This window comes from Pecten maximus, chromosome 4 (assembly GCF_902652985.1).
Source record: "Pecten maximus chromosome 4, xPecMax1.1, whole genome shotgun sequence".
In the NCBI taxonomy this organism is placed as follows: Eukaryota; Metazoa; Mollusca; class Bivalvia; order Pectinida; family Pectinidae; genus Pecten; species Pecten maximus.
In genome coordinates this window covers 7595399-7616795 of record NC_047018.1, presented here as the reverse complement: position 1 = coordinate 7616795, position 21397 = coordinate 7595399, and the positions used below count along the sequence as shown (strand labels likewise).

The following is a 21397-nucleotide window of genomic DNA, read 5'->3' as shown; positions in this document are numbered from 1 at the left end:
TAACTTTAAATGCATCGATTACAACTTACTCTCTAGAAAACGATCCCGAATGATTGCAAATTTGCTATATTCATTTTCCGCTGGGGGCGGCCCCAGACCCCTCGCAAAAAAAAAAAAAAAAAAATCGGCTCGCGCTTACGGCGCTCGCATTATCACTAAATTACTGGACCCCCTTTCGAAAATCCGGGATCCGCGCCTGTTTTGGCGATACTCGGTAGCAATAATCAACAATTGGTGGGATTATAATCTATACTCAGCAGAATGATCATTATGCGTACAAACAATGCAAGATTAATTATAAATCATTTAATAGTTTATTGGATTGTCATATAGTTCCGACACTGCATATATGCATCAGAGAATAACTGTTAACATTATATGAATTCTGCTAAACACTTCACCCGTCTTTTCTGATGCAAGAAGTACGTAGATCATGATATTTAAGTAATATTATGAAATGCAAGTTATCATTTGCCAGGCATATCAAATATATTTTGGCTCGGTACGTTTAATGGAAAATCTCGGCATGAAATATATTCAGTGTACAATATTATGGAACAGTTAAATTACATAGTTAATCTGAATTGATATTAATATACATATATGTAGTTAATATGATAATATCCAAGTTTACTAAGAAATCAGCACCAACTACCACAGACTGCAGCTTGATAAGTGTTTGTATTTTGAGATGGCCCCCAGGCACCATAATAGTACAACAAGCGTTTTTGTGATCAAGTCGCTTTAAATTAGTAACAGGAAGTATCCTCTGTTCATGTACCGTGTTTATTTTTAGGACTTTGATCAACAATGGCGTTTATTTTTGATAGACCAGGCTCGGCTAGCTCAGCCTCTGACAGGTAGGCCATGTAAAGCTATATTTTACTGCTGAAAACTAAAATTTCCAACGTGTTGTCTTAATCCTAAAGTGATAACCGGTGCAATGCGACGGGTAAAAACACACAGGCTGTTACACTTTCCGCGACATTTTTTTTTTGATGAACCGAGCCACATGTGCTTCTTACTTCGATATTATTAAACAGCGAACAGAAAAATAAGTACGTTATTTCATTATTATTGCATTTAAAACATTCGATTTATTAAAAGAGTGGCGGACCCCAAGTGGACGACTGACGGCGTAAATTCTGTCCACGTGCAACTGCATGCGTGTAATTAATCCCGGACGAGTTGTGCGCCGGATGCACGCGCACGTGTGCAAATGCTCACACTGCACTTTCTAGGCCTAATGTTTACAGATTCAATGTTAATAGTTATACGAAACAAAACAGATAAAACTTTCAGATATCTATGAAGTGCATTAAATATTGATGAATTATGATAACAATGATGACAATCCACATGTCTACAACAAAACAATTTGGAGCTGTTCCAATTTTTGTTTCTTATATTTGTGTATTAATTTCCTAACGTGGTAACCTTTCACAAAATCTGAAAATACTGAACGTGTTAATAATCTGAAGAATTGTGTGATAATCAGGTGCCTACTAAATCTTTAAGATCATATTATTCATTCTTATATATAATTATAATCGCTAATTCTCTCCCCTGCCTGGTCAACGATATTTACAACATAACAACTGTATGCCCGTAACAATTTATTGTATAACACATTAGAAGGCGTCAGCCAGTTAGGGTGCCATGCTCCACTTTACTTAAATGTCTCTGGTATGCAAATGGCATAAGCAAGGCAACCCCAAAAGGAAATACACCTCTAGCACTACATGCAAGCTTGTTATCGAACACACAGCTTTAAGCATCTACATGATCAAACTCAAATAAATGAAGATCAATTTAAACAAAGCTCAATTAAACAAAACTCAAATTAAACATAGCTCAAATTAAACATAGCTCAAATCAAACAAAGCTCAAATTAAGCAAATTAATAATACTTATGAATAAGCATGTTAATAAGCAAACATATTAAACACAAATACAAGCAGTTTGAGGGGCCGCCAAGCCTCCGGCCACCAAGCCCGAAAAAACTGCGGGAGGCTGATAACTTGGTTAATGATGCAATGCTAAAATTGCATCTCTCATGTTTCTGCAAACCTGAAGCCTATCCTCTAAGGAAAAACTGATATACGTTTTGTAGGCGTCGCTGGCCCAATCCCCCTGCACCTGAATTAACTCCCCTGGAATCCCCAAAGAAAAGGCCCAAGTGGCCCCTCCCCTGCGAAAACTATGCGAAGAGAACGAGGCAGCATCTAGGCCTACACTATGAATAAGTTCCCGTAGCCTCTGCTGAAATTGTGGGTAACAAAAGGGGACAATTTTCTTTCCTGTAGTCTTAAGGAAGGCTGGGGCCCTGGGACGTGCAGGGTTTAGATCAGTCATGCGAACAAAGGCATGTAAAGGACAAAGTGGGGACCCAGGAATGGCCACCAGAGGGGAACGCACGATCCGATGTCCGAATTGATTGGTCTTAGACCACTTTACGACAACCAAGAGGACCCCATCCTCTACTAAAATATCCTGTCGTAAAAGATGTTTACTAGGGTCAAATTTGTGACTACTATTAGGCATTAAATTAGACTTCCGCAGCATGAGATAGAAACTGAATAAAAACATACACCACAGAGTGGTGTCCTCTGGATCATCATGATCTAGTCGCTGATGTATCTTACCGAGAATCTGAGGGGTGATAGGTTTCGCTTGAGAGGGACAATGTGGGTTCAACCTCGACAAACCTTTCAAAACTAAGTTCAGTTCATATTGTCTAATGTCATACTTTAAGTTTAGCAACATGTGAAGAGTTTTGACTCCCGCTATATAGTTGACACGCAAGCCAAAGTATCTCGAATGAATAAAACTTCTGTGATTCAAACCTAAACCGGGACCTAGGGGACCCTGGGTAAATCGGGGATTGGACGGAGGCCGTGAGTACCAGCTTACTTCACTGACCAATCATTGACCCACAGGGACACACCCCTCACAGGCCCAGGCAAACGGGAAAACAATTAGCCATTTTACATTAAAATTTTACCATTTTTCATTATTAAGAGGAGACTCCCAATTGTTGATAAAACTTTTTGTATTACAAAATTAAAGAAAAATAATTTAATGTCTACAGTAACAGAGAGAGAAGTGAAAAAAGTATTGTTTTAGTTTTCATAGTACTTTCATGAGACTTTGATAGCTTAATAAAATAAGAATGCATGTCAGCGCATTTGTCAGAGAGGAGACTCCCAATTATTGATAAAACTTTTTGTATTACAAAATTAAAGAAAAAATCATTTAATGTCTAACAGAGGGAAGTGAAAAAGTATTGTTTTAATTTTCATTGTACTTTCATGAGACTTTGATAGCTTAATAAAATAATATGCATGTCCTGCGCCTTTCTCAGAGTCTGAAAAATTTTCATGTTTGTCAATTGTAAAAATGTAGGCTACACATCTGTCATGAATTAAGTAAGTTTGAATGTATTAAACATGATCTATAAGTACCAAACATGGAAGTTTTTCATTTCTTGCTTTTTGTGAAAATTTTTAAATGATTTATCTCCCTTTAGTTCTGTATTGTCTTTTCTGCTTATTAAATTTATAAGAAATTGGATACATTTCAAAGATTTCTGCCTGATAAGATCCTATAGTATTCCAGACTTGAAAGCATCAGGGGTGGATTGGTGGTAGATTAAGAATAATATGCTCTAGATAGATATCACCATATGTTCAGGCATAATTGTATAACACGCGTTCAGGCATAATTGTATTAAACAAATATATCCTAACATTTTTTTGAATTCAATATTTTATCCATTGTGCATTAATTCAAAATGAAAGTTTACATGTTACATAATTTTCATTTGAGGAGTGTTATTTTATTTGTATGGAGCTGATTCGATGGGATGTCCAACAACAAACAGATTAGTGCCATTGTTTAAAGATTTTTATCAGCTCGCGTAAACACTGCTCATGTAAACACCACTCACGTAAAGACCACTCACGTAAAACACCACTTATTTAAACACCGCTCGCGTAAAACACCACTCACGTAAACATCACTCGCGTAAACACCCCTCATGTAAACACTGCTCACATAAACACCACTCACGTGCATGTAAGCAATGTTTTTGTGTGTTTGAATGAATACAATAATCTTTTATCATTTCCTTTCAATTTCAGTGGTAGCGGATCTGGGGAAGACCATGATCCTGAGGTTCGAATAGGGGACATGGCCACATCTCCACCAAAATCTCCGGTCAAACCCCCTAAAAGTCCCTGTAAAACCTCTCTCATCAAACGTCAGAAGTCACTGATAGCAGCAAGCTCTAACAAATCTGTTCGTGTTTATCATGCTGGGATCAGAACTTTGTACACAGCAGGCCGACCACCCTGGTATGATTCTCATGGCTCTCATAAGGAGGCTTTTGTCATCGGTAAGTTGTCATATTGACAGACCCTACATATTCACTAAAAATGTGAGCAGAAGAAAAAATGATGTGTTTTACATGCTTTAACCTCTTAACCCTTGAGTGACACAGGTACATATAGTACATGTACAGACATGTACACATCATACACATATGTGGTCAGGGTGACACAGGTACACATAGTACAGACACAACATACAGACATGTGGTCAGGGTGACACAGGTATACATAGTACAGACACATCATACAGACATGTGGTCAGGGTGACACAGGTACACATAGTACAGACACAACATACAGACGTGTGGTCAGGGTGACACAGGTACACATAGTACAGACACATCATACAGACGTGTGGTCAGGGTGACACAGGTACACATAGTACAGACACAACATACAGGCCTGTGGTCAGGGTGACACAGGTATACATAGTACAGACGTGTGGTCAGGGTGACACAGGTATACATAGTACAGACACATCATACAGACGTCTCTGGTCAGGGTGACACAGGTACACATAGTACAGACTAGTGATGTACCGATAACCGGAAACATCGATTAAATCGAGTTGGACCCAAGATTGATTCGATAATCGATTTTGCACTTAAAAGATCGATTGTGAAATTTGGCTATGAATAGATCGTTTCATATGTTTCTTATTTGAATGGGTGAAGTTATTCAGATACGTACTGTTGTTATGAATGCTTTTATTTTCAATAAACCAAAATAAAACGTCCATTTCGCTTGTTCTTGTTATGTCTCGCTTGAACCACGCCGGCATTCAAGCGTTGTAGCTACCTTACATAATCGTGGTCGGTGCAGCGTTTTGTACAAGGCTATACTAATTTGCTAATATATGATGACGGAATTCGGACTTTCCAGAATTTATTTAACACGTGGTCGGACCTAATTAAAAACCATTTCCAGCCGATAATCGATTATCGATCGATCTTGACAGCCCGATAATCGATCTTCAATATCATGGCGATTCCCAGCACTAGTACAGACACAACATACAGACGTGTGGTCAGGGTGACACAGGTACACATAGTACAGACACAACATACAGACAAGTGGTCAGGGTGACACAGGTACATATAGTACAGACACAACATACAGACGTGTGGTCAGGGTGACACAGGTACACATAGTACAGACACAACATACAGACATGTGGTCAGGGTGACACAGGTATACATAGTACAGACATGTGGTCAGGGTGACACAGGTACACATAGTACAGACACAACATACAGACATGTGGTCAGGGTGACACAGGTATACATAGTACAGACATGTGGTCAGGGTGACACAGGTACACATAGTACAGACACAATATACAGGCCTGTGGTCAGGGTGACACAGGTATACATAGTACAGACATGTGGTCAGGGTGACACAGGTACATATAGTACAGACACAACATACAGGCCTGTGGTCAGGGTGACACAGGTATACATAGTACAGACACAACATACAGACATGTGGTCAGGGTGACACAGGTACACATAGTACAGACACAACATACAGACAAGTGGTCAGGGTGACACAGGTACACATAGTACAGACACAACATACAGACATGTGGTCAGGGTGACACAGGTACACATAGTACAGACACAACATACAGACAAGTGGTCAGGGTGACACAGGTAAATATAATACAGGCACAACATACAGACGTGTGGTCAGGGTGACACAGGTACACATAGTACAGACACAACATACAGACATGTGGTCAGGGTGACACAGGTATACATAGTACAGACACAACATACAGACATGTGGTCAGGATGACACAGATCAGATACACATTGAAAAAACAACATACAGACAGAATAAACCATGACTCTGTCAGTGTATATACATACAATAACATCCCTACTACAAATGATTATATAGCTTTTTATAGCAATGTGTACTGAAATAAATGATGTAAACATTATTGATTTGACTGTATTTATAGGCGTGTGTGGGGGTAGCGCCTCTGGGAAGACGACTGTGGCCAAGAGAATCATAGAAATGTTGGATGTGCCCTGGGTCAGTCTTCTGAGCATGGACTCATTCTACAAGGTAATTCATGTTGAAATACAAATATTATTCTATAGTTTATATACATGGTTAAAACTCACTAGCTTCACACTCAATTTGCTTGAGTAACAGAACTATATAACTATGCTTAGACATTTTAGAAATGTTGACTCAAATTATAGCAATATCTATTTAGAAATGTTGACTCACATTGCTTCCTCAATTTGAGCAATATTGACTCACAGCTCGTATTACTGCAGACTCCATTTAAGTAATGTTGACTCACAGCTCCCATTACTGCCGACTCAATTTTAGAAACTTTGACTCACAGCTCAGATTACTGCCAAATCCATTTTAAACGTTGACTCACATTACTACTTACTCAATTTTAGGAATATTGACTCATAACTCTCATTAATGCCAACTCCATTGTAGTAATATTGACTCACATCTCTCATTACTGATGACTCCATTTTAGAAATGTTGACTCACAGCTCTCATTACTGTAGGCTCTATTTAGTAATGTTGACTCGCAGCTCACATATACTGCCGAGTCCATTTCAGCAATATCTCCCCAGATATAGACACCTGGGCTCATGTGGCATTGAATGTTGTGAGGATGTTTAACCTGAAAAAAGCCCAGCTATATTATATATTTTGTGTGTGTGCAACTTCTTTATTGTGGTGCAGGCAAAATGATTTAAATTTTGTTGATTTAATTCAGGTGTTGAGTGAGAAGGAGCACAAGCTGGCTGGGGAGAACGAGTATAACTTTGATCATCCTGATGCCTTTGACTTTGATCTTCTGATCAAGACGCTACAGAGACTAAAGGAAGGCAAGAATGTAGAAGTACCTATGTACAACTTCATCACACATGGCCGGGACAAACAAACAGTTGAGTTAATTTATTAAACATCTAGTTATTCTGCTTCTGAATATCATATATACCATGCTAACACTGTAGGTTTGTGAGATCATCAAGGACTATATGATTTAAAAGACAGTTCTGTCATCATAGCATTTCCTTACAACATCTGTGTTCAGGGAACAAGTGTAGTCTTGTGTTGATGGCTGGTATATAAGGGTGTACAATAACGAGGTTGTTCTAGCAAAGTTTATCTGTAAAGATCATAAAATGATTAAACTGGAAGTGCAACACCAGTGGAGTGTGAATAGAAAAGATTAAATAACATGCATATGACTACATACTGTGCATTGTTTGCTAAGTGTCTATGGCTGAAGTACATTATGACAGTAAATAAATGTATCCTTATTTTTCAGAAAACTATTTATGGTGCCAATGTAGTGATATTTGAGGGGATCATGTCATTCGTCAACAAGGAACTGATCGAGGTATGTTACTCCCATGTATTCTGTATTTAAGGATTGAAAGTTGCTTTGGTCGATTTCATGGGGTGATGAATTGAGTTGCTCTTGAGACAAATTCAACATAAACTGTTTGCAGTTTATGTTGAATTTGTCTCAAGAGCAACTCAATTCATCACCCCATGAAATCGACCAAAGCAACTTTCAATCCTTATATTTCAATTAACATGCAATTTCCCTAATAAATTGAAGAGGTACAAGTCTTCAGTTACTAGAACTTGTGCAAGTCTAATGGGTTTGTGCTAAAAGAAATAGTCTGTCATCAGATGATGACTAAACTTATTAAGCCAAAAATACAATTACGCAACACATTAACCATAAAACAATATCAAAAATAGCATGATTTAATTGAAATATTAAGTTTGTCATAGAATTTTAAATCTATTATAAAAACGCTCCGCCAGCTGCATGGAAGAATAATGACTTGTCTGTGTTCTCCGGGTGTCTCCTGCTTGGATACGAACTGAACAGCCATCTTTACGATTTGAAATATGTTACAGAGTTGGTTGTGACCTTGATACAAGCACTGCAACTGATTAAAAGGTGATGCTTTTTTTATTTCATGTTTACTTGATAGTTCTTTTTGATCGATTGCACTTCTTTTTATACATTTATTTCTCTGGATGCGTTATTTCGACCACGCCACACAGGGACTTGACAGAAATGATTCCCATTCCACTGTCCATTCGGATGATTTACAGGATCATGCAAGGATAGAATCGGACCGTGATGATTACAAATTTATTTTGATTGGAAGTGGACAAATTTATAGTATTATGATCTAATCCTGAATATATACAAAATCAGGCATCATTCTGAGACGGGAATTAGACATTTTTACCCATGTTTTTGTTGACAATTTCATTGATATTTTCAGAATCTTAGTGTAGGCCCCCATTATGCCGGTTATGTAGATCTAACAGAGCAGTCCCATTCACTTCCTCCTAAGCCCTGATAATCTCATATGTATGTTATTTCTGACTCAGAACTATTCCTGCAAATTAAACCTATGATTTTTTTCCCTACATTGGCCAGATGGTGGTCGGCCTGATGTGTGAGCTGTACTGTAATGCCTACTCGGTACAGATCGGGCAGAAACATTGAGTCTAACTTGAGTAAAAATTAAAAGATATATATATATATCTGTAGGTACAGAATAATATTGATGCAATGATACAAAGCAGCTGAACACTGAAAACCATGCTAGGCTGTCAACAATTGCAAAATACATGTTCATTGTAAAAATTTAAACTTTTAGCTAAAAATAGGTTTTAGAGCTATGAAATTTCATTCTTTTGACAAGAGGAAAATGATATTCATGACATAAATCTGTTGCAGGTAAGGTTCCAAAGGACTAAGTAAAGCTTTTGTACTTTATCCTTAACAAAATCTATTCTTTATAAATAAATTTGATATTAAATGTAAATTATAGTCACAATTTATCAACTTCTTACACAGAAGATGGAACTGTAACAGTGAAAGTAGAATGTACCCATTATTAAACGTTTAATATGAGAGTATAAATAGTATTGAATCAATCATCTTGACTAAATAATCACTGTGTGACTGTACTGAGGAACTTTAACATTTCAGTTGATGGACATGAGGATATTTGTTGACACCGACTCTGATATTAGACTAGCCCGACGGTTAAAGAGGGACATTGCAGAACGAGGCAGAGAACTGGAGGGAGTTTTAAAACAGTACAATAAGTTTGTGAAGCCAGCCTTTGAGCATTATATAGAACCATCAATGACACACGCAGACATCATCGTACCACGAGGTCAGTGTTCACATATGTACAGAATATTTAGAAGGCCTGTTTATTTCACGTCTAGGGATATGTCTACAGGCAGATTTGAACATTTTTGTCAGCCTGTCAGATATATGGTTATTTTCATGTTGGTGAATATAGAATTAATTACATTTTTGTATATGAAATTTGCTACTTCTGGTATTGGGCTGGTGGAATTCTATGAGGTAGGTGGATTGAGGTAGTAGCCAAAATACTTTATTTAACGGCCAGGAAATAGTCCTACCAAAGGTAAATGATTCAATAAATTTTGATTGTTACCGTAGCCATCGCCTTTAAATCACTTGTATTTTGCACAGGATTTATGTACACGTTTATATTCAAACAAATAACTGTACGACAGATACTAATTCTACATTTATTAATGATAATAAGAACATATCACATATCAATCATATGCATGAATAAGTCAAGAGTACTGTATACTACATACAAATGACATAAGTGTTGCAACACATGTTAACACGTACAATATACACACACTCATTCCATCACTCGATCCAACGTAATATATGACCAATCATAAACAATTTAAACATAAATTGGCGAATGGGGCAGACTCAGCTTACTTACACTAACCTAAAAATATTATTTACCCCTTGACTCGGTGTAGCATAGTTTGTGTGTATATATGGTGGTATAATAGCTACAAGAGCCGGACGAGGGGCAGATAATATGAAACTTGTTCATAACCCTCAACTCGGTGTAGGCAAGCTGTATGTAAGCATTACTACAAGAGCCGGAAGAGGGTATGGAACAAGTCTTCAAATGATATGCTAGCCCTCAACTCGGTGTGTTGCCGAAACTACAAGAGCCGGAAGAGGGGTACCAGTATTTGGTGACGTGACCTCAACTCGGTGTAGCTGTATACGTACACAAGAGCCGGAAGAGGGCTTATGCCAAGACACAGCATCTTCAACTCGGTGTAGCTGTAAACTACAAGAGCCGGAAGAAGATCTGGAACGCCTATATTTGAGAATTCAATGTAATCAATTATGGGGTAAAGCGAATAGTCATCAAATTACCACATTTGAATGTTAATGAGCGAATAGCTAGCCTTATGAGCAAATACCTGCATAAATCATCAAATTACCACATTTGAGTGTCAATGAGCGAATTCCTCATTTATATTACATTAATCAGAGAATTGCCTCCTACCTAACCGCGGAGTCTGCCCAATAAAGGTGAGTGGCGGGGATGGTGGTGGTTTCAATTCACAATTCTACTGCCTACAAAATGGCTACTGCTGCTGAACTTGGACTGACTGACCACTGCTATCTTCAGCCAATCAGCGGTCAGCATTATGATCCCTAATTATGTATTTCGTCTTTGGCCCCGGTTCTGTATACATCAAACTGACCACAGTCACAACAAACGATCTGGGAAACTGGATAAATATACCAGTATACGTACCGCACATAATACTAAAATAATCATGTAACTGAGAGGGTATGGTTATTGTTGAATATAAACCTGGTTTATTTCCATAAACCTTAATTTATATTCAAACAAATAACTGTACGACAGATACTAATTCTACATTTATTAATGATAATAAGAACATATCACATATCAATCATATGCATGAATAAGTCAAGAGTACTGTATACTACATACAAATGACATAAGTGTTGCAACACATGTTAACACGTACAATATACACACACTCATTCCATCACTCGATCCAACGTAATATATGACCAATCATAAACAATTTAAACATAAATTGGCGAATGGGGCAGACTCAGCTTACTTACACTAACCTAAAAATATTATTTACCCCTTGACTCGGTGTAGCATAGTTTGTGTGTATATATGGTGGTATAATAGCTACAAGAGCCGGACGAGGGGCAGATAATATGAAACTTGTTCATAACCCTCAACTCGGTGTAGGCAAGCTGTATGTAAGCATTACTACAAGAGCCGGAAGAGGGTATGGAACAAGTCTTCAAATGATATGCTAGCCCTCAACTCGGTGTGTTGCCGAAACTACAAGAGCCGGAAGAGGGGTACCAGTATTTGGTGACGTGACCTCAACTCGGTGTAGCTGTATACGTACACAAGAGCCGGAAGAGGGCTTATGCCAAGACACAGCATCTTCAACTCGGTGTAGCTGTAAACTACAAGAGCCGGAAGAAGATCTGGAACGCCTATATTTGAGAATTCAATGTAATCAATTATGGGGTAAAGCGAATAGTCATCAAATTACCACATTTGAATGTTAATGAGCGAATAGCCATAACTCAGATTGATAAGAAATTATTAAGCTGAGTGCCCCATAATTGTATTAAATGTAGATATATATATGTACATATGAGCAATAAAGTAAGTATAAGTGCAACATATAGCAATCTTCTCTAATCATACATTCTCCACACATACATCTAAGCATGTACTATCCTATAATAAGTGATCTTTGAGCATTTTTAATAGAAGAAGTTGATGTTCTAATATAGCGACAATAAGCATCTGATGACCATCTACCTAGGGTTTTGATCATGTGGTCCTCAATATTAGCTTGAGCTGCCGTAGTGGCTGCTCCAATTCTGAAAGAGTGACCATTGTACTTGTTAGAGTTGATACCAACACATTCTAACGCGTGTCTAAATTTGCTGATGAACAACGTTCGGGTTAGTATTAGTCCTTGATCATTAACAAATAAAGGATCAGAAGCCGAAGGTCCCGACTCCATCCTTTGTTTCAAGAATTTACAACAAATATCATAAGGACAGATGGATTTGCCTGTACTGAAGAGTTTGATTGTGATCCCTTCTCTGAACGGGTCTGTCTTAGATTGCTTAAGGGTGAGTAAGGCACACTCTGTAGATAGGACCAAGTCATTGATACACAAATCTATTGATGGATCGAAATGACCCTTCACTGTGAATTCACCACAGCGCAAAAATCCGAAAAAAGCTATGGTACAAGCTGTTTCCAACATAAGGTCTGTGGGTTGTTTACGAAAATATTCACAGACTTGTTTTAACACACTGAATGTTACTGGATGTCGTGACGCTGTTCTCCGTACTTGTCTGCGTTTTACTCCGTTCAAAATAGCATGCACGCGTGGAAGTTCTGATGAACTTGGGTGATTAATGTTCTTCTCAAGGCATATAAAACGTATACCGCACATATATAGTTTGATAGTGGAGTATGAAAGTTCTAAGGCACTGAAACAATGGGCCACAAATGATAATAACAAGTCCTCCGATACCGGGACATCTGAAAAGGAGGCATTCATTAAAATACCTGCCATGATCAGAAATCTGATATACACATTGAATCCTGTAGTGTAGGCCTGTCTGGTACTAGGTGCTATGGCTGCTGTCCACAAGCTGTTGATGACTTGGTCGAGTCCCAAAGCACCATCCCCGGTGGGGGAACTTGACAAGGGTTGGGATTGGCCATAGGAGCTAGCTGTCGAAACTTCTGGATCTGTAACCGAGATAATGCATCAGCAATTACATTTATCCTACCAGGCACGTGTTTAGACAGAACTGTGAAATTGTTAATCGCGGCACACAAAGTTAACCTTCTCACGAGTGGCATGATATGCTGGGCTTTAGATCTGCCTTTCTGAATGATTGATACAGTGGCTGAATTGTCACACATAAACATAATACGTTTACCGACCCACAAGTGACCCCAAAGCATAGCTGACACCACTATAGGATACAGTTCTTTAAAGGCAATTGATGTATCCTTGCAACTGGTCGATTGTTGTAGAAGCAAACCATGTGTTCCCCACGACTCGGAGAACCATTGACCCTGAAAATCAAAGTACTGTAAGTACTGTAAACGAACATTATTGTTTAATGCAAAATCAGTAATCTTCTAAGTTTCAAGTTGATAAATTTAGTGATATTGGTTTAGGAATTGCAAATAATTTGAAATGTTTGCAGCTGTTCTGATTTGATTGTATACATGCATGTTTCTGTAAGGTCCTAATTGAAATTGGAAGTTTGTTGATCTCTCTTGATTGGATGAAAATAAAATATGTCTTCTTTCTTTCGGGAAGGCATCATCAGTTATAATACAGCCAGGACTCTGTGACCTTATTGATGCCAACTTCTAATATGCACTAAATTTAGGCTAGTTCCATCGTTAGTTTGGCATATTTGAACTTAATATGATGAAACACACATAAGGAATTACTGAAAACCAAAACCAGAGCTGCTAATCAAGGCCCTGATTAGGAATGTATCCTATTGAAACTGCACTAAAGCATGTATGGTACTTCAAAACAAAAAAACTTGACTCCTTTTGTTCTGGAATCATTTGATGTTAATAAATCTTTATATGAGAAGATATACTTCTGGTATCATTACAGTATTATAAACAATGTGATAAAGAATAACAACCAGATAAAGACTATCTTCATCGAATAATTCAGCAAACAGGAAAAGAAAATTTCAAGCTTCATTTTCAACTTCAAACCTGATCACAAAGATTACAGTCCATCCGATGGGACGACACATTCTCTATTAATTGTATTGTCCCTTTCCAATGTTGATCATCCAATCATACTGAACCACACAGTATCTATTTTCTATATATAATGTATATAAATAAGAATACTTCTTGAACTTTCGATACTTTTTAACTATAAATTATTCCATTAAACTATGGATGACTACTTAAATTGTTACAATGATGTGTGTATGAGTGTATGTGCAAGTGTTACAAATAACCCTAATTATATAGTTCTATTGTTCAGTTTGTCAAGAAAAATTCTAGCAATATCATATTATCAAAATGTCATTGATGTGGGAGAAGACTGATATAGGCAAAGCCTGTTGTCAAATCCCTTTGTACTGTAACATCTTTAATAATAATATTTGTTGAAATGAAACCACACAGTTCAGCAATGTAATTGGACAAATCACACCTTTATGTGGAGAGAGCATTTTTGGGGGTGATATAAGATTCCATAACTGTATGCAAATATATGTGTATATATTTACACATATCAAAATTGAAATGACACAGGAGATTTGCAAGTTTAAGTTCACCTTCAGTCATCGGAGGTTTATGTAAAATGTTATATTTACCGGGGTAATTAGTAATTTTGAGAATATATTTATGAAGCTCTTTTCTGTACTTTCTACCAGTGCTTAGAGAATGGACACAATTATATGTTCCCCAATGTCAAAATTTATCATACGTAAAATATTAGGGGTTTATTTGACCGAGAAGTATTTCAAATTTTTTTAATCATTCGCCATTCGAGGCCTGATTGCCGTCATACATGTAGTTGCATTACCAAAATGGACCTGAAATCAATATTTTTAAAAGAGAATGATCTATGACTTGAATATTTCATAAAAATAATTTAATACATCACTTCATTCAGATCTTAAGACACCGCATAATTTGTGAAGTCATATATAGAAATATATGAACCATTTTGTTATTGATTTATAGTTCACACAAGTAAGCACTAGATGTAAGCAGTAAGTATATGTACCGCTATCTACTGGCATGACTTTGAGTACAGTAGACTACACTCGCGTTGTGGATTTTGACAGGATAACATACATTTACATACTAATTCAATTTTAGAATTGTAACTGAAATCTTGTAACAGCATGGCACAGAGTCATCTGAACATTTGTTGTATATTGAAACATTATTTAGGTAACTATTAACTCATTTGCTTGACTTCAATTTTCAATTGATCAATTCATTGATTACTCCGTATTTGAAGCATGGTGTAGTGAAAATTTCAAGTCTTGATCATGACTTGATGAACATTCTAAATTAACAAATTATCAAAATGAATTTGTTTGAAAAATAACACAAGTTCCACAGCAATATTATTTAGAGAATCAATCACAATATATCAGAAGTTATAAAACTACAAATAACAATTACACGGCTGAATATCAAATTAAGTGAATATCACAAGTATTTTTGCATTAGTTTTTAGATAATCCGGATTTCCGTTTTCCGGCTTTTAAAAAAATACGTAGCCGTAGTGCATAGTTAACGTAGCCATGTAGCTGATTCTAATCAGATTAACTTAACATGAACTTAACACCGTCTCAGTAGTTCGTCACAATCAAAAATTTGGTCGTGAAGTCGGTATTTTGCAAATTATTTCAAAATACTTCCAGGTAAATAAAAAAAATATCATATGGTCTCTATACACACCAAAGATTACATTGGGTCCATTCTCTCGTAAAAAATATCGATTTGGGTCCACTATCGGCCATTTCGGTAATTCAACTCTAGCGACAATCGGGCCGCGATTCGCAAATGAAAAATTGATTTAAAATTCGGTCAAATAAACCTCTAATATTTTAAATATGATACAATTGGGCATTGAAGAACATATATTTGGGTCAATTCTCTGAAAATAATGCCAATTTATATTATAATTAAGCCCCATTTTTCTTCGTTTCGGTATTTCCAAGTCCGCTTCACCTGTGGTCCATTTCAGTAAATATTCTCGTCCTTGCCGAAATAAAAACAAGCTATATAATAGTTCATTTTAAACATGACAACAACTGCCAACCACACGTATCCAAAAATGTTATTGTTGATATCATCTGAATATTGTCGTAGTTATCTGTCACTTCGACTGTAAATCCCATGACAAAGTCATGGAAGAATCGACCAATCAAATTTGTTTAACTTTTGATTTCCGTAATCTTGCAGTTACCTCCCTTACAACAGTAAATACGTTCCAAGTATCCCCTACAACAAGCAACCCCGTGCACATAACAAGATAATATCATTTGCATTTGATTTATTGGTCATTTTCGTCAAAGGAAAATGGTATATGGAAATCGATGACAACGTTAACGCTATGACCAGTCACCCTGACCACAAATGCCACCTAATTGCAAGCCTATACATTTGTACAGTTCTTTCTCGCAAACACGTACAGTAACCTATAGTATGATACAATGTATCGTCTCGTATGCCGTTATTGATATATTTCTTTCTCTAAATTATAGAAATACACACCTAGTTGATAATGATGTGACATTCTAGAATATATATATATTACACATTTAAGTAAATCGCGAACATATTTGCAGACCTATGCTATAATGTCAGGCCTTTTTGGAATGAACACGGAAGAGCAAAACTTTCTAAACATCCGGAGACGAATGCGCCTGCGCAATAGTTGTTTACATAAATATATTGACCTGGAGTTATTCGCAAAGTTCAGGCTCATTTAGTCTTCACATTTCGCCAGCGTTATGCATTTCTCAAATCATATGCATCTTGAAAACATCTACTGAATACATTTCAACATTTTCGGTAAAACCACTACATAAAACGAAGATGTTTTTGCAAGTAAATTATTTGAAGCGTAAGGCAAGGGGGCAGCCATATTTCATTGAAACAGACAGTAGATGGCGTATTGGTGAATGTGGTTACCAAATATGGTCATATTTCTCAGTCCAGTTCTTGATTGCAATAACCGAACATTAATGTTCGTTTAAAAACCTCCGTAACCTAGACTGCCAGAGGCGTCAGTGTACAGTAACATGTCGTCTGCCGACATCACATCAGAACTGTAGAACACTGAAAGGCCATTCCAAGTTGATAGAAAGTGAAGCCACATCCGTATGTCTTCTCTGCATTCGTTGTTGAGCTTGATATGGTGATGTAAAGCTTGTACTGTAGTAGATAGCTGAATCAGATGAGATACAAAAGTTCTACCAGGTAAGACGACCCTGCTGGCAAAATTCAGATGTCCTAATAATTGTAACAGTTCCCTTTTAGTACATGTTGTTTTTGTTAAGAAAGATGTAAGAAACTGTCTTATTCTGTCCAGCTTATCTTGGGGGAGCCTGGATTCCATCTTATCCGAATCGAGTACAATACCTAAGTATTCCATGACTGTACTGGGGCCACATGTTTTGTGCCTAGCGAGGGGAATCCCTAGGTTGTCAAATAACTGTAATAGTCTATCCATGTTGTCATCCCTTATGTCAGGATCCTCGAAAGTTATGAAATCATCAAGCAGATGTAAAATATTATTTATGCCATAGTTGTGTGATGCAATCCAACAGACTGCCTGAGATAACGTGTCAAATATTTTAGGGCTGGATCGACAACCAACAGCGAGTTTGTTGTAATAGTAATATGAACCTTCCCAACGAATACAGAACAAATGCCACTGTGATGGCATGATAGGAATGATTTTGAATGCATCCGATATGTCCGTCTTACACATACTAGTTCCTTTCCCTAGCTGCTGTATAATATTGATAGCGTCGTCTATCCTTACATAACTCAGCGAGCACGACTCTTTGTCAATGAGTTCATTAACACTAGGATGTTCACTGTTGTTATGAGGTGCTGATAGATCCACAATAAGACGAGGTTTCCCGGAATACTTCCCAACGGCCACACCTATTGGACTGACCCTATAATATGGAAAAGGTAGGGATGAGAATGGGCCTTGTAAAAAACCTTTATTCACTTCCGAACGTATCAGTTTATCTGTGATATCTGCTTCATGAATGGCTGACTGAAGATTTTTGCATTCTTTAGTAGGTAGAATAATGGCCGACACGAGGGTATCAAATCCATTTTCTAAACCATTACAAAGGTATTCAACAAACTTCCGGTCTGGATGACTTTTAAGATTCTCTCTCAAAGTTTTGACTTTAACAGGTGTATATACCCTACTGTGTTGATTGTCAACTGTGTGTAGTCATTGATTAGTGGTGGCTGTTTGTTTCTGTTGAGTTTGACGACAGGAATCTGCTCCATGGTTCGTAGCTTTGCATTTAAAACACAAATGAGCATAAAAACAAGCATCTCCCCGTACACACCGTCCATGATTAAAGTTGTTGCATACTTCTGACCCGTTTATCTTAATTTTTTGTCTTCCATATCTGTCCACCTCTTTCTGATTTTGATTAGAGCCATTTTGCTGGCTGTTGAAGTTCTGGACTGACTGTCCTTTCCCATTGTTGTAATTTTGGGCTTTCCTGTATCGCTGTTGTGGACAGAATGGGGTTGTATGAGTCGTAACGTGACATAGTTGGCATGCGTTTACTTTAGTGTTGCCCATGATCATGGCTAACAGGCTGTTGTCTTTTATGGACCAGTCCACTTTGATTAAGTTATCCCTCAGTGAAGCCGCTGCTCTGGCCGAGAACTGGCAGTGGTAGTCATAGAAGCGTTGCCCGTAAACATTCGCGATTTCTATCATGTTAGCTTCATATCTGTCGAGTTCGTCCCTCCTGGCCGGGAATTTAACACACATTGTTCTTTTATATTTTCCGAATGCTGTTACGAATTCCCCTAATGTAAGTGACTTGCTCAACCTGGGGTCCTCGATCTCATTTAAAGTTATGTTGATATCACCCTCGCTATGTTTGTGGCTGGATTCAAGCCTCGGGATCAGGAGACTAGCCAGATTTATGTCCTTCCCTTCCCATATACGTCTACGAATGTTCTCGGGGATTATATCTACATGCGGGATGCATTCGGACGGTACCCCAAATTCGGAAATTGGGAGATGGTACCCACCTGCATGAGTTGTTGTTCGACTCGAGCTCCCTGTTGTTCTAGCTGTCATAGCGGCGTACGCGGCTTCCAGATTGTTGGGGGCTGGCGTTGGAGTGATGGAAGGGGTATTTCGTTGAGAAATTAAGGTGATCATGGCTTGTTGCATGGACTGCACGGTCTGTTGTAAAGTCTGTACCGTCGACAGCATGCCTTGCATTACAGACGTGGGGGCCGCCATGTTTGTTTGGGTCGGCGTAGTAATATTCCGCGCATTGGGAGTGCTGCGGTCCGCCTGGGCCGTCGCACTTTGTTGACTATGTAGCTCCTGCGTCTCCGCGGCTGAAAGTAGTCCTCGCGAATCTTCAGTGGAGTCATTCTGTACAACTGAATTTCCCGAATTACCAGCTAGATTCACATGCGATGTAGGCGATGTAATAAGTCTGGAACCGTTCTCTGTATTTCCGGCGTCCCTAACCGCTGTGGCACTGCGACGAGACGAAACAGGTGCTGCTTCCCGCCGTCTTCCTGCCGTTTCCAAATATAGCGCTCTAAGGGTAGATTTACTCATAGACGTTGGCACGTAAATTTCGAATTTGGATTCTAACTCGTCCCTTAGTTGTTGAATCGTCCAATTTGCTGGATTTGAACTGTCCCAAGGTACATTCCTTTGTGCAGCTCGGCCTCGTCGTGCAGCCATACCTTGTCGTGAAGTTAACCAAACTTGAACGACGATGTCTGGTGTAAACAGTAGAATCTAGACTTACACGAGCCCACCGAAAAGTGTAGCGGAAGGTTGATATTTCAATTGATAATGATTAAATGTTGTTTTAGTCCATTTTTAGTCCAATCAAGTATTTCAATTCACAATTCTACTGCCTACAAAATGGCTACTGCTGCTGAACTTGGACTGACTGACCACTGCTATCTTCAGCCAATCAGCGGTCAGCATTATGATCCCTAATTATGTATTTCGTCTTTGGCCCCGGTTCTGTATACATCAAACTGACCACAGTCACAACAAACGATCTGGGAAACTGGATAAATATACCAGTATACGTACCGCACATAATACTAAAATAATCATGTAACTGAGAGGGTATGGTTATTGTTGAATATAAACCTGGTTTATTTCCATAAACCTTAATTAATACGCGAAAGTTGTCAGTCGCGAATTCAAATCCCTCTCAGTTATTGTATAAAAATATCAACTCTGGACTTTATCTGTGTTGATGACGTCATTATCCCAACTAGATTTTAAAGAAGTCTCTGTTGGATATATATTAATCAATAATCTGCTAGATGCATATTACCTTTAAATTCATACATCTTTAGAACTCTATTTTAAACAACATCCTCATATTGTAGAACTTCACAAAATGGTGTTAAGTTATAGCTATTGGTTGTAGGCTGAGCATGTGTGCCACAAGAAATAGAGCTGGAATTACCTGATGCTATTTTTGTGCTGAAAAGGTGCTAAACAATAACAGAGTTTATAATATGGAAAATATTTATTGAATGACAAAAATTGGCATTAGAAAAAATGTCCGAGATGTTACAACTGGGAATAGGAGTCTTGCAGATTCCATGTCTCTAATAACTCATAATTCTCTAATTTAAAGTCTTTTCGACATAAGCGTTCATGAAATCATGCCTTTGCAAATATGCCTGAAGAGGCAAGTTTCTAAAAAAAAGTATTTGCAAAATCAAAGTGATTTATAATAATATCTTCCAGTCAAAAACAAGGCAAACAGAAGTAACGACAGAGCTTGCTATGTTTGATTGATCTCAGATAATATCTTCATTTCAACTAGTCATCCATCTTGATGTGTAACAGCAAAGAAAATAATTATGACTAAATAAGATAATACTGCAATAAGCTATTTGTCTCATCTACATGTATTTTGTCTCTTCAGTGTTGTCTCTCCTAACAGTTTTTTGTGTCCCCTACCGGTTTATCGTCTAATCTACCAGTTTATTGTCTCACCTAACAGTTTATTGTCTCACCTAACAGTTTATTGTCTCACCTAACAGTTTATTGTCTAATCTACCAGTAGATTGCCTCCCATACCTGTAGATTACCTCCTCTACCAGTAGGTTATCTCTTCTACCTGTATATTGCTTCCCCTACCAGTAGATTGCCTCCCCTACCTGTAGGTTATCTCCCCTGCCAGTAGATTGTCTCCCATACCTGTAGGTAATCTCTCTCCTGCCAGTAGATTGCCTCCCTTCCCTGTTGGTTATCTCCCCTATCAGTCGATAGTCTCCCCTACCTGTTGGTTATCTCCCCTGCCAGTA

At 37.9% G+C, this 21397-nt stretch overlaps 2 protein-coding genes across 3 annotated transcripts in view; one reads left to right on the top strand and one right to left on the bottom strand.

Moving 5' to 3' along the window:
• The first annotated feature begins 742 nt into the window (after nt 1–742).
• LOC117325110 (uridine-cytidine kinase-like 1) overlaps nt 743–21397 on the top strand; it is a 40399-nt gene continuing 19744 nt past the window's right edge. Inside the window, exons 1-6 of one of the 2 annotated variants that reach the window (XM_033881058.1) lie at nt 743–860; nt 4143–4396; nt 6358–6464; nt 7147–7317; nt 7705–7776; nt 9403–9592. In XM_033881058.1, coding sequence (XP_033736949.1) covers nt 811–860; nt 4143–4396; nt 6358–6464; nt 7147–7317; nt 7705–7776; nt 9403–9592 — 844 coding nt within the window. In that variant the 5' untranslated portion in view covers nt 743–810. The remainder of the gene's footprint in view (nt 861–4142; nt 4397–6357; nt 6465–7146; nt 7318–7704; nt 7777–9402; nt 9593–21397) is intronic. The other variant, XM_033881059.1, reaches the window with a different exon arrangement.
• On the bottom strand, nt 9969–20242 carry LOC117325109. Its single transcript, XM_033881057.1, has 2 exons — nt 19124–20242; nt 9969–13057 (listed from the first exon to the last, which is right to left on the bottom strand). The coding sequence occupies exons 1-2, from the start codon at nt 19797–19799 to the stop codon at nt 12018–12020; spliced, it is 1716 nt and encodes a 571-aa protein (XP_033736948.1). The 5' UTR covers nt 19800–20242; the 3' UTR covers nt 9969–12017.